This window comes from Hydra vulgaris, chromosome 06 (genome assembly GCF_038396675.1).
Source record: "Hydra vulgaris chromosome 06, alternate assembly HydraT2T_AEP".
NCBI lineage: Eukaryota > Metazoa > Cnidaria > Hydrozoa > Anthoathecata > Hydridae > Hydra > Hydra vulgaris.
Window position 1 is genome coordinate 53,282,912 of NC_088925.1, and position 17,089 is coordinate 53,300,000.

The 17,089-nt window shown below is 26.2% G+C and overlaps 1 protein-coding gene across 3 annotated transcripts in view; it reads right to left on the reverse strand.

The window, feature by feature from the left end:
- Positions 1-17,089, reverse strand: part of LOC100215135 (uncharacterized) — a 61,695-nt gene that overhangs the window by 38,499 nt on the left and 6,107 nt on the right. Inside the window, exons 3-10 of one of the 3 annotated variants that reach the window (XM_065800462.1) lie at positions 12,135-12,185; positions 11,932-11,991; positions 11,391-11,459; positions 10,459-10,524; positions 10,142-10,251; positions 9,152-9,194; positions 8,114-8,174; positions 3,290-3,321 (exon numbers count right to left, since the gene is read on the reverse strand). In XM_065800462.1, coding sequence (XP_065656534.1) covers positions 3,290-3,321; positions 8,114-8,160 — 79 coding nt within the window. In that variant the 5' untranslated portion in view covers positions 8,161-8,174; positions 9,152-9,194; positions 10,142-10,251; ... (2 more) ...; positions 11,932-11,991; positions 12,135-12,185. Of the gene's footprint in view, positions 1-3,289; positions 3,322-8,113; positions 8,175-8,932; positions 8,951-9,151; positions 9,195-10,141; positions 10,252-10,458; positions 10,525-11,390; positions 11,460-11,931; positions 11,992-12,134; positions 12,186-17,089 lie in introns of those variants that run through there. The other 2 variants (XM_065800464.1, XM_065800463.1) reach the window with 2 other exon arrangements.

Below are 17,089 nucleotides of genomic sequence, written 5' to 3' on the forward strand. Positions count from 1 at the left end.
TCATTTTAATTTTTTATTATTTTTAAAATGTTGAAAAGGTCTCGAACATATTCACTCAGGACATTTTATTTTTCAAACTATAAATTAAAAAGCTGATCAAATGCACCAAGAAATAGTTTGTTATTTATCACTGTGTATGCCAATGTTCAAATAAAGTTATGCTATAGTTTAATATGAGTTTACAATGGAAACCTTTGACAGAAAATTAAAAGAAAAAATTTGTTAAAAGGATTCCTTACTAAAGCATGAAATAATGCAATACTGTTATTGCTATTATTTCTAGTTCCATCAACCAAAACTTATTCTCTCTTGACTCGTCATTCAGCAAAATCTTATTCTTTTACTGTATCTGATGCTATATGCTCTAAAAACTTTTAAACATTTAGTTATTTTCTCGCACTTTAACCTTTAGCAGCTCTCCCCAATATTCATGTTTCTTACTCATACAACTTATAATTTTTCTTTTACAAGTCTTCTATCAACCATGTTTTTCCATGCTCTTTAACTCTATTCTTTTTTTCTTCTTCTAGTAACTCCTAACTTTATAGTGGTTGCTTGCAACTTTATTGGGAGTGAATCAGAACAATAAAAAAAAGAGAAAAGTTTCTCATAAAAGACTATTTAATAATCCTATACTGGAGTTGGTCTAAATATAAGAAAAGCAAAAACATAGAGTAAAACAATTTTTTAATTGCGACATTAAAAAAAAATAGGAATGCATAAGAATAATTAAATAATGAAAAAAGCAACATAAAAACAGTTATATCTATTATTAGAAAATGTCAAAGATTTGATCTGCTTTTTTTTTATCTAATTTATATGGTTTAACTGTTTTTAGTAAGCTAGAATTAATGAAAATAGTAAGATAGAATCTATGAAAATAGACAATGGTACCCAATTCAAATAGATTTGCATTAAAATAAGATTCTTGGATGTGTTGTACAGCCAGATAGAAAACATAAACAACAAATTTATACTTTGTTAGGGAATGATTAAATTGATTTTTTCTTTTGCATTTACTATTTCTTTAATATATTATAGATATTTACTAAAATACCCTATGGGCATTTGTTTTTAAAAATTACATTCTAAATCTCTTTTAAAAGTCCTTTTAATGTTCTTTACCTTGAATGTTTAAAAAACATTTAGAAAAGACGTTTAGAAGACATTTAGAAAGACGTTTAGAAAACATTTAGAACGTAAGATTTTTAGACGTTTAGAAAACATTTAGAACGTAACTTTTAAAAAAAAAATGCCCGTAGGGTATAGTTATATATATTAGAAATCTTAGTTGTTTAGATATATTATAGAACACCTAATATCTGCTAGAATTTGTTTACAACAATTTTTCTTTGTTAGGTTTAGGAGTTTTGAAGGTAACAAAATGATTCCTTTGAAAACAGAACATGGGAGGGATACACATACATTGACTGAAATAGGTTAAACATGCAAGAAGTGCTGCTACATTTACTTTGGTTTTTTTTCTTTTCATGTCAACAAAGTATGGTAAAACTTTCGTCCAACCTCTATGGGTTGTGCATTTAAATATATATATATATATATATATATATATATATATATATATATATATATATATATATATATATATATATATAAATATATATATATATATATATATATATATATATATATATATATATATATATAAATGTATACAAATGTATATATATATATATATATATATATGTATTTAAATGTATATATATATATATATACATATATATATATATATATATATACATATATATATATATATATATATACATATATATATATACATATATATATATATATATATATATATATATATATATATATAATATATATATATATATATATAGATCTATAGTTTGTTGTCTTTGGGAAGAGCGGAAGGAAAAAAGTGATTCTTACGCCAACACATACGTCACTTTTAATTACTTTTGACTTTTGAAGTAAAAACCATTAATTTAATTACAAATAAATTGTTTTTTAAAAAAACCACAAAAACGCAAATTTAATTGACCATAAAGTTTTGAAAACATTCTGAATGATTTTTAACGATATAAACAATGTTTTTATTTTTATTTTTTTTAATAAAATGTTTTTATTTTTAATTTTTTTAATAAAATGTTTTTATTTTTTTTTTTACTGTAAATCATGTGCGGAGTGTTGCTACATCGACTATCTTATAGCCTGACTCGCAAGGGAGTGCTGCTACATCGACTGACAAATAGCCTGATTCGCAAGGGAGTGCTGCTACATCGACTGACAAATAGCCTGACCCGCAAGGGAGTGTTGCTACATCGACTGAGGGTTTGGTTGGGGCAGGCAGTCTATCAATTAATAAAAAAAAATAATTCCGGTCTTGCATTTTAATTTTTACTTTTTGTCAACAAAATATGGAAAAAACCGTGATCATTTAAATAAATAACAACTCATTGAATGATAATAAGTTAATACTTTATAAGTAATTACAATATAAGTAAATTTAATGAATGGATTTTCTTGAAAAGAATTTAAAAGCATTGAAATAAGGAGAAAACTAGATGAATAAAAGTTATACTAATACACAAATATAATATAATAATACAGTAAAAAAATGTAAAAGCACAGTAAAAAATCTTTTACCGAAAGATAAGTTAAACAAGATTGAGTTTTGATTGATGAAAAAAGAAATCAAAACTCACTGAAGAAACAAACATGGTAGTATTTATTAAAAAGTGAAAGAGATGCATTTATACAATGATAGAACAGAGGGTTAGCAAATGCTAAATTTGAAATGAATTGAAAATATGGTTTTCATGGAGGTCAGTAGTGAAAGATAATTAAAGTAAACATAGAGTACTATTGTTGCCATTTATCAATAAGGAAAAATCAACAATATCTTGATAACTATTAGCAGTAACTAGGTTAAAATTCGCCAGCTTCTAGAAAACCCCAAGCTATCACTGTAGAGAGATTACATCCAAGATTTAGCATTGATATAGTATTTCATATTATCATGTTGTATTAATAAATTAATGTATTACTGTAAATTAATGTTATACTATTTGTTTTATACTATTTATTTCATTCTAAATAAGATATTAAAATAAAAAAATAAACCACATTTAAATGATGCTAATAACCAAAACAATATAATTAAAAAATTGTACTTGCAAAAAATAAAATTAATACAAACCATAGTACCCAAATTAAAATATTTGTAATCTATTAAAAAATATACTTATTATAATATAAAATAAAAATCCAAAGTAAATTTAAAAATATAAAAGTAAAAAAAAACCTGGACATTTTGTTTTTTCTTTCACAGGAAAGCTGTAAAGTAAAAAAATGTTGATAAATATTGATTATAAAGAAATGTCTGACAAAAAACAAATTTTAAATAATAATGCGCCTCAAAAAAATGCCTTAAAACAGTGATTCTGAACCTTCTGATGCTGTGACCCCTTAATAGTATTTGCCAAGTTGTGGCGACCCCAACAATAAAATAAAATAATGTTGCTACTAAAATAATTTATTTTAGCAGCAAATTTTAAAATTAATTTTTTATCAAGTTTAAAAATCATTGTACTAAAGAATAATACCACCTTTAATGTCAATAAACTCAAAATATATTTGCAAAATTAAGTGTACCTTTAAAGGAGTTGTAGCCTAAAGATTTCTATGGCTCATAAAGAACTACTCTAAATATTTGACTTCAGTAGAGCCTAATGATTTTGTTATGTTTTTAGACTTCTAAATATTTTATTTTGTCTATATTTTATACTTTAAAAACACAAGTTGGGGTGTGATGGGTAGTCTTTGATTTGCAAAGACTCCAACAATCACATGCTTGGCTTGGGGGTACACATATGAATTAATTCACTTATTTGTCATGAAATCAGGTTCATATCATTTGACCATTTGTTTATGTGCTTCCGCTTAGCAGCTCTTCACTCTATCATCTTTCTCTTTGTTCTTTATTGTTCTCCTTCTTCCCAAGAATGCACTCTTTTAAATGTAATTTCTGATCAAATTTACCACGCCCTTTCTCTTTAACCTTCTGTCAATATTGTTGTTATAGGTGACTTGAATGCTCATCACACTAAATGGCTTGACTCTAACGCTACTGACTCTGCTGGGACTAAAGCCTAGAACTTCTGCATTTCTAAATCTTTTACTCAGATAATTAACTTTGTGACTTGTTTTCCTTGTCTTGTCTATGATCTTAGGTTGTATTCAGTTTCTCTTTTTTCTCCCTTTGGTGGTTCTGAACATGCAATGATCTCTTTTTTATCTGATATAGTCGTCAAACAGGTTGATCGATTGCTTGACAATTGTATGAATCCAGCTTCTGTATCTAAAGTGATTTCCTACTTAGACTCTTCTAAAGCTTGTGGTCCGGATAACATAGCTGTCTTAGTCTTGTAGAAGTGTTCTCTGCAGCTGTTATCTATACTTTCAAAACTTTTTATTAAGTGCTCATCTGAGTCTTGTTTTCCAGCCTACTGGAAAGCGGCATCTGTTGTCCTTATTTCAAAAATTTTGGAGAGCGATCTGACTCATCTGACTACCGTCCCATTAGTCTTCTTCCTATCATAAGCAAGGTTTTTGAATCTTTAATTAACAAACACTTAATCTCTCATCTTGAATCTAATAACTTACTTTCTGATCATCAATATGAATTTCGCTCTTCTTGTTCTACAGCTGATTTGCTAATGTTTTTTTTTCTTTTAAATTGTAGTATAAAAGTTATCCTCGATGGACAGCACTCCTCTGCATATCCTGTCACTTCAGGGGTTCCTCAAGGTTCTATCCATGGTCCTATTCTCTTTTTAACTACATTAACAATCTTCCAGATATTATTACATCTAGGGTGGCATTGTTTGCTGATGATACTACCATTTATTCTTGTCTTGATAAGAAGCCAACTCTCTAATTGGTTGGAGGGGGCATTTGAGCTTGAAGAGGATCTCATTTCTGCCTCAGCATAGGGCTCACAATGGCTGGTGAACTTTAATTCAAATAAAACGCAATTTTTTTCAGCCAATCTTTATCACAATAATTTAGATCTTCCTTTATTTATGAACAGTAATGCACTTGATGATTAATCTACTCTTCATTTTCTGGGATTAACTCTTACTTTGGATCTTTCTTGGAAACCATATATCAAATCCATTACAAAATTAGCATCTGCTAAGGTTGCATCTCTTTATTGAGCTCGACACTTTCTTACTTCGGATCCTATTTTCTATCTTTATAAATCTCAAATCCGTCCTTGTATAGACTTCTGTTGCCATATCTGGGGTGATTCTTCCAGTGATGTCCTTTCTCTTTTAGACAAGGTGCAAAAACGCATTGTAAACATAGTTGGACCTGCTCTTGCAGCCAACCTCCAACCTTTATCACATCATCATAATGTTGCTTCTCTTTCTCTTTTCTACAAATACTATTATGGGCACTGCTCTATAGAGCTAGCGTCTCTTGTGCCATCTACTAAAATTCATTCTTGTGTTACTTGTCATTCAATTAAGTCTCAACCTTTTACTATGACTGTTCCAAAGTGCTCCAAAAGCTTGAGGAAAAAAACTAGATTTCATTCCAGTAACTTCCAACTCTAAAAGTGGTTGCTTACAGCCTTGTTGGAAGTGAAGATGTTTAAAAAAAAGAAAAAAACTATTTGCAAAGAACTTTTCTTCCATTCCAAATAAACAGGTTAACCCATTATTAGATATTTAAATTATTCCAGCTTCTGTTGCTAAAGTCATATCTCAATTATAACTCTTCTACAGCCTGTGGTCCAGAAAACATTCCTTAGTCTTACAAAATTATTCTCCAGAACTCTCTTCAAATCTCTCTAACATATTTAGTAAGTGCTTGACTAAATCTTGTTTTCTTGCCTGCTGGAAAATGAAATCTGTTGTTCCAATCATCAAAACTTTAGGAGAACATTCTGACCCCTCCAATTATCGTCCAATCAGTCTTCTTTCTGTTATTAGCAAGGTCTTTGAGTCTTTGATTAACAAATTTTTTACATCCCATCTTGAATCAAATAACTTACTGTTAGATAATCAACACAGTTATTTATCCTTTTGCTCTACAGTTGACTTGGTAACTGCTGTAACTGAAAGATTTTATCACGCATTAGATGGAGGCAGAGAGGCTGGGGCTATTGCTATAGACATATCTTAGGATTTCAACAAAGTTTGGCAAGTTGGTCAGATCTATAAACTTTATACTCCTGTCTTGACAAAAGTCTTCTCTTTCCTACTGCTTAGAACAGGCTGCCGATCATAAAATTGATATCACTTCTGTAACAGATTTGGGCTCACAATGGCTTGTAAATTCTCCAACAAAAACTCAGTTATATACTGCAAACAACTATTGCGATACTGTTGACATTACTATACTAATGAATGGCAACCCTCACACTGAGTACTTTCTTTACGCCTTCTTGGACTATCGTTTACTTTTGAGCTTTCATGGAAACCATATATGCAACCAATTGCTAAATTAACATCTGCTAAGGTTGCTTCTCTTTATTGTGCTTGCCATTTTCTTTATCCTGATTCCATTCTCTACCTCTACAAATCTCTTATACACGCCTGTATGGAAAACTGCAACTTTATAGTGGTTGCTTGCTGCCTTGTTAGGAGTAAATCAGAATAAAAAAACAAACAATTCTTTCAAGAAACTTCTCTAATGCAACTTTGAAACTAATAAAACAAAGTAACTTTAGCTTTTTCCTTATTTAATCACAGTTTGTAATGCACTATATACTCATATTCAAAACTGTTGTTTATTAAAGTTATCACTTTTATTCTGTTTTAAATTTTTAATATTTGGTCAATTACCACATTAACGAAGCATACAACTGCGGTTCTCAATGTCAAATTGGTGTATTTGACAGACACACATCCCTGATGCACTATTAACTGTTGTGCACCAATTAAAACTAAGCTAAAAAAATTTGAAAACCATATTTTTATCATGGTTTTAGAACCTCTAAATTGACAAAAAGCACATTGACAAAAAACTTTGTTTTTGGTTAATAATTTTATTCGAAAAAAAATTCTCACTAATCTGAGAATATTCTTTATGTGCATTTTTAACAATTGGTATTTTTACTATTTGTTGTATTGTCCAACAATTTGATGTCTTTCTTTGGTAAGAATGGTAACTCTATTTCTTAACTGCTTTCAAAAAAAAATCTTAGTCGATTTTTGCAAAACCTGTTTATTAAGAAAATCCCAAATAATTTGAAAATATCACAAGAATTTTTTAATTAACTTTGATTTTTTATAAGTGGGTATTATGGGTTTCCATAATTTCCATAAATCAAAATATACTGATTTTAATAGAAAACAATAACTGTTTTATTTTCAGTTGGAATCTATGATGTATTGGTTTCATTATTGGCGCAATTGTTTTCAATAGTTTTACTGTTTTTAAAATTAATTACTTCATTACCAGTAGCTTCACTCATGGAAAGCTTTTATGCCTGCCTGAATCCAGGAGATAATGACATTTTAAGTGAGAGTAAACCTCTCTGAGTCATTTAAAAACCAAATCCTACAAGGCAGAAAAACATGTAGCAGGTTGTACTGGACCAGTAGAAGAGTGATCATGATAATCTAAACCTTGACCTGAACTACTGCAGAAATAAATGCAACATATTATTGAAATAAATAACTTCAACTTTAACTGGAACATTTTACTGAAACAAGTTACTGCAATATTATAATAGAGAAAGTTACTGCTGCAAAATATTACTACAAAAAGTAACTGCTGCAACATATTACTGCAAAAAGTTACTGCTGCAACATATTACTGCAACAAGTAACTACAAAAAGTTTCTGCTGCAACATATTACTGCAACAAGTAACTGCAAAAAGTTACTGCTGCAACATATTACTGCAACAAGTTACTGCTGCAACATATTACTGCAACAAGTTACTGCTGCAACATATTACTGCAACAAGTGCAACAAACATAAAATAATAGGTAAAACTACAATATTCATAAAAATAACAAAAATTATGAATTTAAAGTATAAAAACAACTTTAAAAAGAACTTTAAAGTTTTAAGTAATTAGTTAATAATTGTTCAAAAAATAATAATAATTACTTAATTTGTGCTCTTTTTTTATCCATTAAATATTTAACAAACTTCATCTTTTCATCTGCCACTAAAATAAAGTTTTAGAAACTAATAATTGAAAAAAATATTTTAAATTTCAAAACTATATGAAATATTTATGAGTAAATTAAGTTATTTTTAGATAAACTGTAATATATTGTTTAATCTAAATAAATTATTTGATTATTAGTAAATACATAAGCGAAAATTGTTTTGCATACAACCATAGTAATTTTGTTTTGCATATGACCATAGTAAGTAGTGTAACAGTTAATTAATACAAAATAGTTTAGTACTTTTAAACAATCCTGTCACAACTAAAAAAATCTCTGTATCATTTGATATATTTTAAAAAGTATTCAATAGTGTGCGCAATTTATTTGAGTGTGTTTTTAACCAGCAAACTTAAAGAAATGTGTAAAAAATACAAAAATACAAAAATCTGTTGAAAGATTTGTATTTTTATGGTTTTTTTATTATTAATAAAGTCAGTAAATAGTTTTTAAAGGTTATAATTCAATATTATCTAATATATATGTATATATAAAAAGAAAAAATCTTATAAATAAACAAAAATAATATCTAATATATAAAAAAAAAAAAAATCTTATATATAAACAAAAGTAATATCTAATATATAAAAAAAAAGAAAAAATCTTATATATAAACAAAACGATAAAAAAAGTAAAGGAAACAAACTTATGTTAAAAAAAAAATTAAAAAGTCAAAATTAAAAAAAAAAAGAAAAAAAGTTGAAAACAAAAAGTTGAAAACAAAAAAGTTGAAAACAAAAAACAAAGAACTTACAAAATGAGATCTTTCCAGAAACATAAAAAAAAAATCATAAGATTAATTATATATATCAATCAGCTAAGAAATTTAAAGGCAAATTATTTTAATCAAATTAACAAATAAAATCAGTTAACCAATCAAGTCATTTAATCAAATTATTTAGCTAATGAACCAAGTCATTTAATCAAGTTAACCCCACCAATTAACTAAAAATAGTAAAATTTAAAATCTTACATTTTCCTTGCAAGCATCAATACTTTCTTGAATTTTTGCAACCCTAAAATTAAGGATTGCTTTATTTCTTAATTTGTTGAAAATGAATTTGTTTATTCTTGGTGATAAACAAATTAAGTTAAGTAAACAACTCAAATTTTGTAAACTTTTAAACTAATATATTTTAAGTTGCTGCGGAAAACCAAATTGTTGAGAATGGTGTTGTTATATTTTTTTTACTACATGCTGGATTTTGTCTATTGGTTTGCATGCTATCCAATTATAAAAATTGGGTTTCAAGTTTTACAATAAAATAGCAAATTGTTTGTTTAGTAGGCAGATTATGCAGACCATAAGTTGCTTTAAAAACACATTTCTGGCAGAACACTGATTTTCGTAATATCGCTGAACAATTTGTAAACAAAGTGGTGTGCTGAGCTTGTAGTTGTGTTGGGCTAGGTCTTTTTATAAGAAAAGGTTAAGTTATACTTTAAAAAAAAATTGACAGATTGACACATTCATGTCTCAGCAGTCATGACACCAATTTGAAAGGAGTAGGTTTTGATGAGTTACCTTTTAAACTTACATTTATCAAAGTAGGATTTATTTTATAACACATTAAAATCTATATCATGTTAAAGTGCTAAAAACATCAAGTATTTATCTCCTCTATGAATCCTGATTTATTTGCTGATAAACACATTTTTTTTTTTGAAATGCATAGTATATCTTTTAAAAACATTTTTTTGTAACTTATTTTTTATTATATTAATTATTTTTATATGAAATTTTTTGTAAAAAGTAAAAAATTAATAAAAAAAACAAACAGTAATTTTTATATTTTCAAAATTGTTTAATAAAGACAACAATTTTAGTGTTCTTTTTTCAGTCTAAAAATCAATGAAAAAACTTATAAAATTGAAAAAATTTCTTTATCTCTGTTGCAATTTGTTTTTTAATGTTATTGAAACTATATATAGAAAATAAAGCCTATTTACTAAAAATACATACCAAACCAGCATGGATGAGAGAGAATGAGCCTGAAAAACATATTGATTATTTGTTTCTAACAATCTGAGCAAGAAAAGATGTCTTCGATAAGTGTCTGAATAAGCAGATTTCTGAAAAAGTAAAACAAAATAATCAAAAACTCAAAATTTTTTTAAAAATATTTTCGTACAAACCCCTTGCACCCTTTTGAGATGGCATTTTAAAATATTTATGTAAAAACCCCTTACTTTTGAAATGACTTTTTTTCAATATTTATGTACAAACCCCTTACCTTTTGAAATGACCATTTTAAAATATTTATGTAAAAAACCCCTTACCTTTTTATTTAACAAAGTTTCGACTGAGCTGCATCGAAGATCAAGAAATGCCACCGTTATTAAATTCTATATTTTAAAGTATAAAGTTATAAATATTAAACACAGTTAACAATACTAGTATATATATATATATATATATATATATATATATATATATATATATATATATATATATATATATATATATATATTTGTTAGATTTTTATTTCAATTCTCAAACCACTAAAATTACTAAAATGTATTTGATTTGATTTAAATTTATTAGAACAGCAATACATGTTCTAAAGGACACACAGCTCCAAAAAATAAATAGGACTCTGACAGTGTGCCTCACAACAATAAAATAAATATATTAAAACAGGGGCAAATAAATAAGTGCCTATTTCATAAGTGCAAACTAGCATAAGTACAAAGCGTTTCAAAAACTTGCATAAGTGCAAACTGACATATGTGCGAATAGGTATAAGTGTGCCAAAAGAATGTGCAAACATTGGCATAAGTGTAAACTGGCATAAGTGCGAAGCAGATGCAAAAACTGGCACACCTGAGAACTGGCATAAGTGCGAATTGGCATAAGTGCGCCAAAAGAATTTGCAAACATTGGTATAAGTGCAAAATGACAATTTGCACTTATGTTAATATTTGCAATTATATTTGATGTGCTTATGCTAGATAACACTTATGCCAGTTTCTATAGAGTAAACTATTAATATATAATATAATGCAACAAAAATCCAAGAAATAAACACTGCAAAAATAATGATCCTTCTGCAAGAAACCATAAAAATCTTGTAACATTTTTTTATTATTCTATTATTTTTTATTATATGAAAGCATTACACCATAAGATTAGTTGCCTGATTGAAACAGTAAACCTTTTAATTAAAATTGTTCAAAATAATTTAATTAAAAAAAAGCATAATTAAATAAACCTCTTTTAATGGTGTAAAATCAATTCTTGGTACATTGTAAAAAGCACAATCAGATAGTAATGTGCAATCCTTAAACAGAAACATTAAAACATGTACAATATTTTAACAATAAAAAACTAGATGGTGGAAATTAAATTAAGTATTTTTAGTAGGAGCTTTACAAAAACTATAAATTATTTAAATATAGACCATGATTATGCCATTAATGTATTTGGTTTTAAATGTTGCACTATTTAACAACACTGAACTAACAACAAAAATACATCACCTTAAGTAGACAGTAACCTTAAGCAGACAATCACCTTAAGTAGATAGTCACCTTAAGTAGGTAACTGTCTATAAAAACCTTATATAAACACAAAACTATATAAACTACCTTGTAATAGACACAAAGATATATATAATACCTGATCGTATTTATTATACCTCAACATCAAACTCAATATAATGCTATATATAAATGTATAGCTGCACATGATATCTTAGACAGGTGCAAAACTGTATAAAATGCCCCATATAGACACAAATTTATATTTAATACCTTATATAGACGCAAAACTGTGCCTGACAGCTCAACCCAAAACGTATTCCAGTAAAACTTCTAAAAAGTGCATAAAAACATTACTTATTATTATTTTATATAAACATTTTGTGTGATAATTAAATTCTGAACCACTAATGAAAATTCAATTGCCTCACTCATTTTTAGCCAATTTATGTTTTTTACAGTGTATTTAAGCATACCTTAGCCTTTCTTTTATTTGAAACTGTTTGACAACAATGCATATAACCCCACTAAATATAAAAAAAACTGAAAATATACTAATTATACTTAAATATACAATTTATAGAACAAAAATATTTACACAAGAAAAATAATATTTTTACCTGATGATTGCTCATTAAATAAAAATTTTAGTTGTAAAAAACATGTAGTTTACATTTAGAAAATTTATATATACATATATATATATAAACTATATATGTGCATATATATATATATATATATATATATATATATATATATATATATATATATATATATATATATATATATATATATATATATATATATATATATATATACAGGGCGCGAAAAAAGTTGCCATACAAAATTATAAACAGCAAAAACAGCAAAAGTTCCTGTACAAGACAAGCAACAAATTACATTTTAAATTAAAACAAAATAATACTAAAAAAAGACTAAAAGAATACGAAGGAATACAAAAGAATACTAAAAACACACTATATATTGAAAGAAAACACCATACAGATAATTTTTTTAAATTATACTTTTGTACAGGAACTTTTTCCGCACCCTGTATATATATGGATCATTCGATATGAAATCATCGAGACCATGACACCCATACATTACCTTGAATATTTAATGGGCCCCTAATATTATGTTACAAAAATTCTTTTAAAAGTGTCAACCTGGTACTCAAAATAAGCGAAATTTTATATAATTTTCAAAAATAGTTATTTTTTATAAATATAATTATTTTAGATTTTATTACATTAAAATTATTGTTTTTAACAATTTTGAAAAAAGGAAAGTTTTTCAAGGGTTTTTTTATAAATTTTTTCAAATAAAAATTTTATAAAAAATAACCACTATTTTTGAAAATTTTAATGGGGCCCATTAAATATTCAAGGGTCTGTTGGGACCACTAAAAATATTTCTTATTCAAAAATTTTTATTTACTCTTTCTATTAGCTTGGTAATAAGTACTAAATTAGAAATGTATATATATATATATATATATATATATATATATATATATATATATATATATATATATATATATATATATATATATATATATATATATATATATATATACATATAATTGATTTTTTGAGTTTTTATATATATTTTATATATAATTGATTTTTTGATTTTATATATATATATATATATGTATATGTATATATATACATCTATATATATGTATATATATATATATATATTTTATATATAATTGATTTTTTGATTTTATATATATATATATATATATATATATATATATATATATATATATATATATATATATATATATATATATATATATTACATTGTTGGGAAATTTCCTAAAATTTAAAAGATTGCAAATTATATGAATCAGGAAAGCAAGATGAAGGAAGCGAATTCCAGAGAACTGATGTTTCAGGAAAAAAACTAGAGGAATAAGAGTTTTTGGAACATTTAGGATCATTTACAGAAAAAGGATGAGACTTAATTGAATGACGAGTAACACAAGAATGAATTTTAGTAGATGGCACAAGAGAGCAGTGTCCATTATAGTATTTGTAGAAAAGAGAAAGAGAAGCAACATTACGATGGTGTGACAATGGTTGAAGGTTGGCTGCAAGAGCAGGTCCAACTATGTTTACAATGTGTTTTTGCACCTTGTCTAAAAGAGAAAGGGCATCATTAGAAGATCCATCCCAGATATGGCAACAGTATTCCATACAAGGCTGGATTTCAGATTTATAGAGATAGAGAATAGAATCCGAAAGTGTTGAGCTCAATAAAGAGATGCAACCTTAGCAGATGCTAATTTTGCAACGGATTTGATATATGGTTTCCAAGAAAGATCAGAAGTAAGAGTTAATCCTAGACCATAAGGGGTAGATAAATCATAGAGTACATTATCATTCATATATATAGGAAGATATAAACTATTGCGATAATGATTGGCTGAATAAAATCGAGTTTTATGAGTTTTGAATAAAATTGAGTTTTAGAATAGAAAATCATGTAAACAACCAGGAATTTAACAAATTGCATTGGCTGAAAATTAGAGAAAGAATATATTTCCTTTTAATAATGCACAAACCTATTATTCTGGAAGCACCAATGTTATTATGCCATTTAAATCACTACTCAATGTTAAAAAGAACACTAAAACTAAAGGAAACAAAATGCAGCAATTGTTTTGGTAATCGAGGATTATCCCACTATGGTCCTAAACTTTGGAATATATTTCCAAATTCTTCCATGACAAAAAAAACACAACTATTTAAGAGAAAAAACTTAAATTTTATTTAATGGTGAATGGTGAACTATTCCAACAGAAAACTCTTGAATATTAGTTTAAAATCTCTTGAACATTAATACTAAAAATTTTACTAATATAATAATTTGTTGCACAGCTGAGCAGGTGTTTTGCCAACTTTATCCACTATTCAGGCAAAACACAGTAACTGTGGGTAAACAAATGTATTTATTTATAAATATACATATATATATACAAGATTCAAACCTATTAAATCAAACTTTTCATATGTTGGAGGACCAGAAGTGTTATCTTCAGAAGGAAGGAGGAGGGGGGGGGGGGGGTGTAATTCTAATACAGGAAATGTATTTATATTTTAGATGTATTTAGGCTTTTTCATAAGTATTTTTATGAAAGGAAATTCTTTTATGTAGCAAGTTAAATTTTACTTATATGTTATCTAATATGAATTAAACAAATAGCCCTTTTTTAAAAAATTCTGAGATACCAGATGAATATTTGGGCAATCAACTTTTATCTGCTTCTTTAAAGCAAGTTTCTTTCGTATCCCTCTCTGCTTTGTCTTCAGATTGTTCAGGTATTAAACTAGAATCCAAAAAAAGTTTTTAATGACCCAAGAAGGAATTCATATCGTAAGAAATTATTGTTTTTAAATAAATAATTAGCAATAGAAGTTTATTCCTATACTGAAAATTTTTAGTTAATAAATTTGGAATAAGTTCTTCACTAGTAAAAATACGAACTGAAAGGGAAAATTAACTGAAAATTTTTATTTTTCCATGGATTCACATATATAAATTATATATATATATATATATATATATATATATATATATATATATATATATATATATATATATATATATATATATATATATATATATATACATATATATATATATATATACATATATACATATATATATATATATATATACATATATATATATATATATAAACAATTTTAAAATTTTTTTTTGGAAGTTTACCCGTTAATATCAAATCACCATATAGATATATTATGGGAGAGTAATATATAATAGTTTTTAAAAGGCAATCTATAAATATGTTTACACATTTTATTAAGCAGTTTAGTATTATCAAAGTGTTGTTACCTTCATTCAGCTTAACATTAAGACTGAATTCTTTATATTTTCATTTATATTGACCTGCTATTACCTGCTAAAAAAATAACTGCTATTGACTGCTTTTTGCTTTTTTGAAACAGTATTTTTTGAGATTTCCTTTCATTTTTTAATAACCACTTATTTGATAGACGAGTGATGATCAAAGAAACTGTATTTATAATAAAGAAAAGCAGAAAATATTTTTTGCAGGGTTGCACGTTAAAAGTTCCACTATTTTATTTCAGAAAAGAGATCAGATTTAAAATCAGCTGCCTGTTCTAACACCATAGTTTTAAGGCTTATGTGACAAATTTTCACTGCTGCTGTCCTCTACTGAATAATCAAACATTTGGAAAAAATATTTGTTTAAAACATAACTTTTAAATGTACCCATTTCTGTACAATAAATATATTTCTACTACCTGCATGTTCTACTTATTTAAGTCAGTCAATTTATGCAAACTGCTGACTACTCCCTAAATAAATCAGTTATTAATAAAAATGAGAAAACAATTAAATAAAATTAATAAAAATAGTAAAAAAAAAAAAAAATTAAAATATTCAGAGTTAAAAAACATTTTAGTCTTGAAAGTTGCATTTTTGTGGATTTTTTAAAAAACAATTAAATTAGATTCTTTAATTACTTTTAACATAAAATGCTCCTAATTTTGTCATTGTTAAACAAAAAGAGCAGTTAAGAGCTGTTTTTTATCAATAAATTGGTATACATTTCTCATTAGTATAATTTATATATCATTAGTATATATATATATATTAAATATAATAAATTATTTACAAGTGAAACTAAAAATACTTTGTCAAATACATAGAGTTGAAAATTTAATCAGAAAATTGTTGACCAAAGATCATCTATATGATCTTCCTAAAATATTTCAGACAGATTAATAGGAAGGAAAAATTAAATTATACAGATAGTTAAATAATTTCTTACATATTTTTGATTTGGTTGATGTTGCTAGCATTACATTTAAGAACAATAATTTTCATATGTACCTTTAAATAAAACACCAATTTTTTTTTTATGTTGTTGACCGCCCCTTGCAGTACAATGTTATCATTTTTAATTTTGATATATATTATCTATGTATAAAATTTATTTTTATTATATTGCGATACAAGTTAATATAATCTTTATTTGAATTCTAATAAATTAATGTTTCATAAATTTTATAGATAGTAAATTGATGATGGAAGTCAAAAAAATAAAGTCTGAGGCACAGAAGAATATTGAAAAGAGAAAATCTGAACTGGCCAATGCTGCAAAAGACCAAAAGCAGACAAAATTATCATTTGGTAATGGGAACATACAATTACTATGAAGCCAGTTATTGCAGCTGATAGTGAACTGACAAATCTTCAAGAAGTTATTGTCCCAGAATTGATTATTCCAGAACTTTTTCTTCATGATAATGTGAATAGAGAAGAGCTGATTGTTCCAAAAGTTATTATTTAGAATGAGGATAGAGATGAAGTGGTTATTCTGGAGGATGATGTATCTAATGAAAAAGATACAGATGGTGAATCTAAA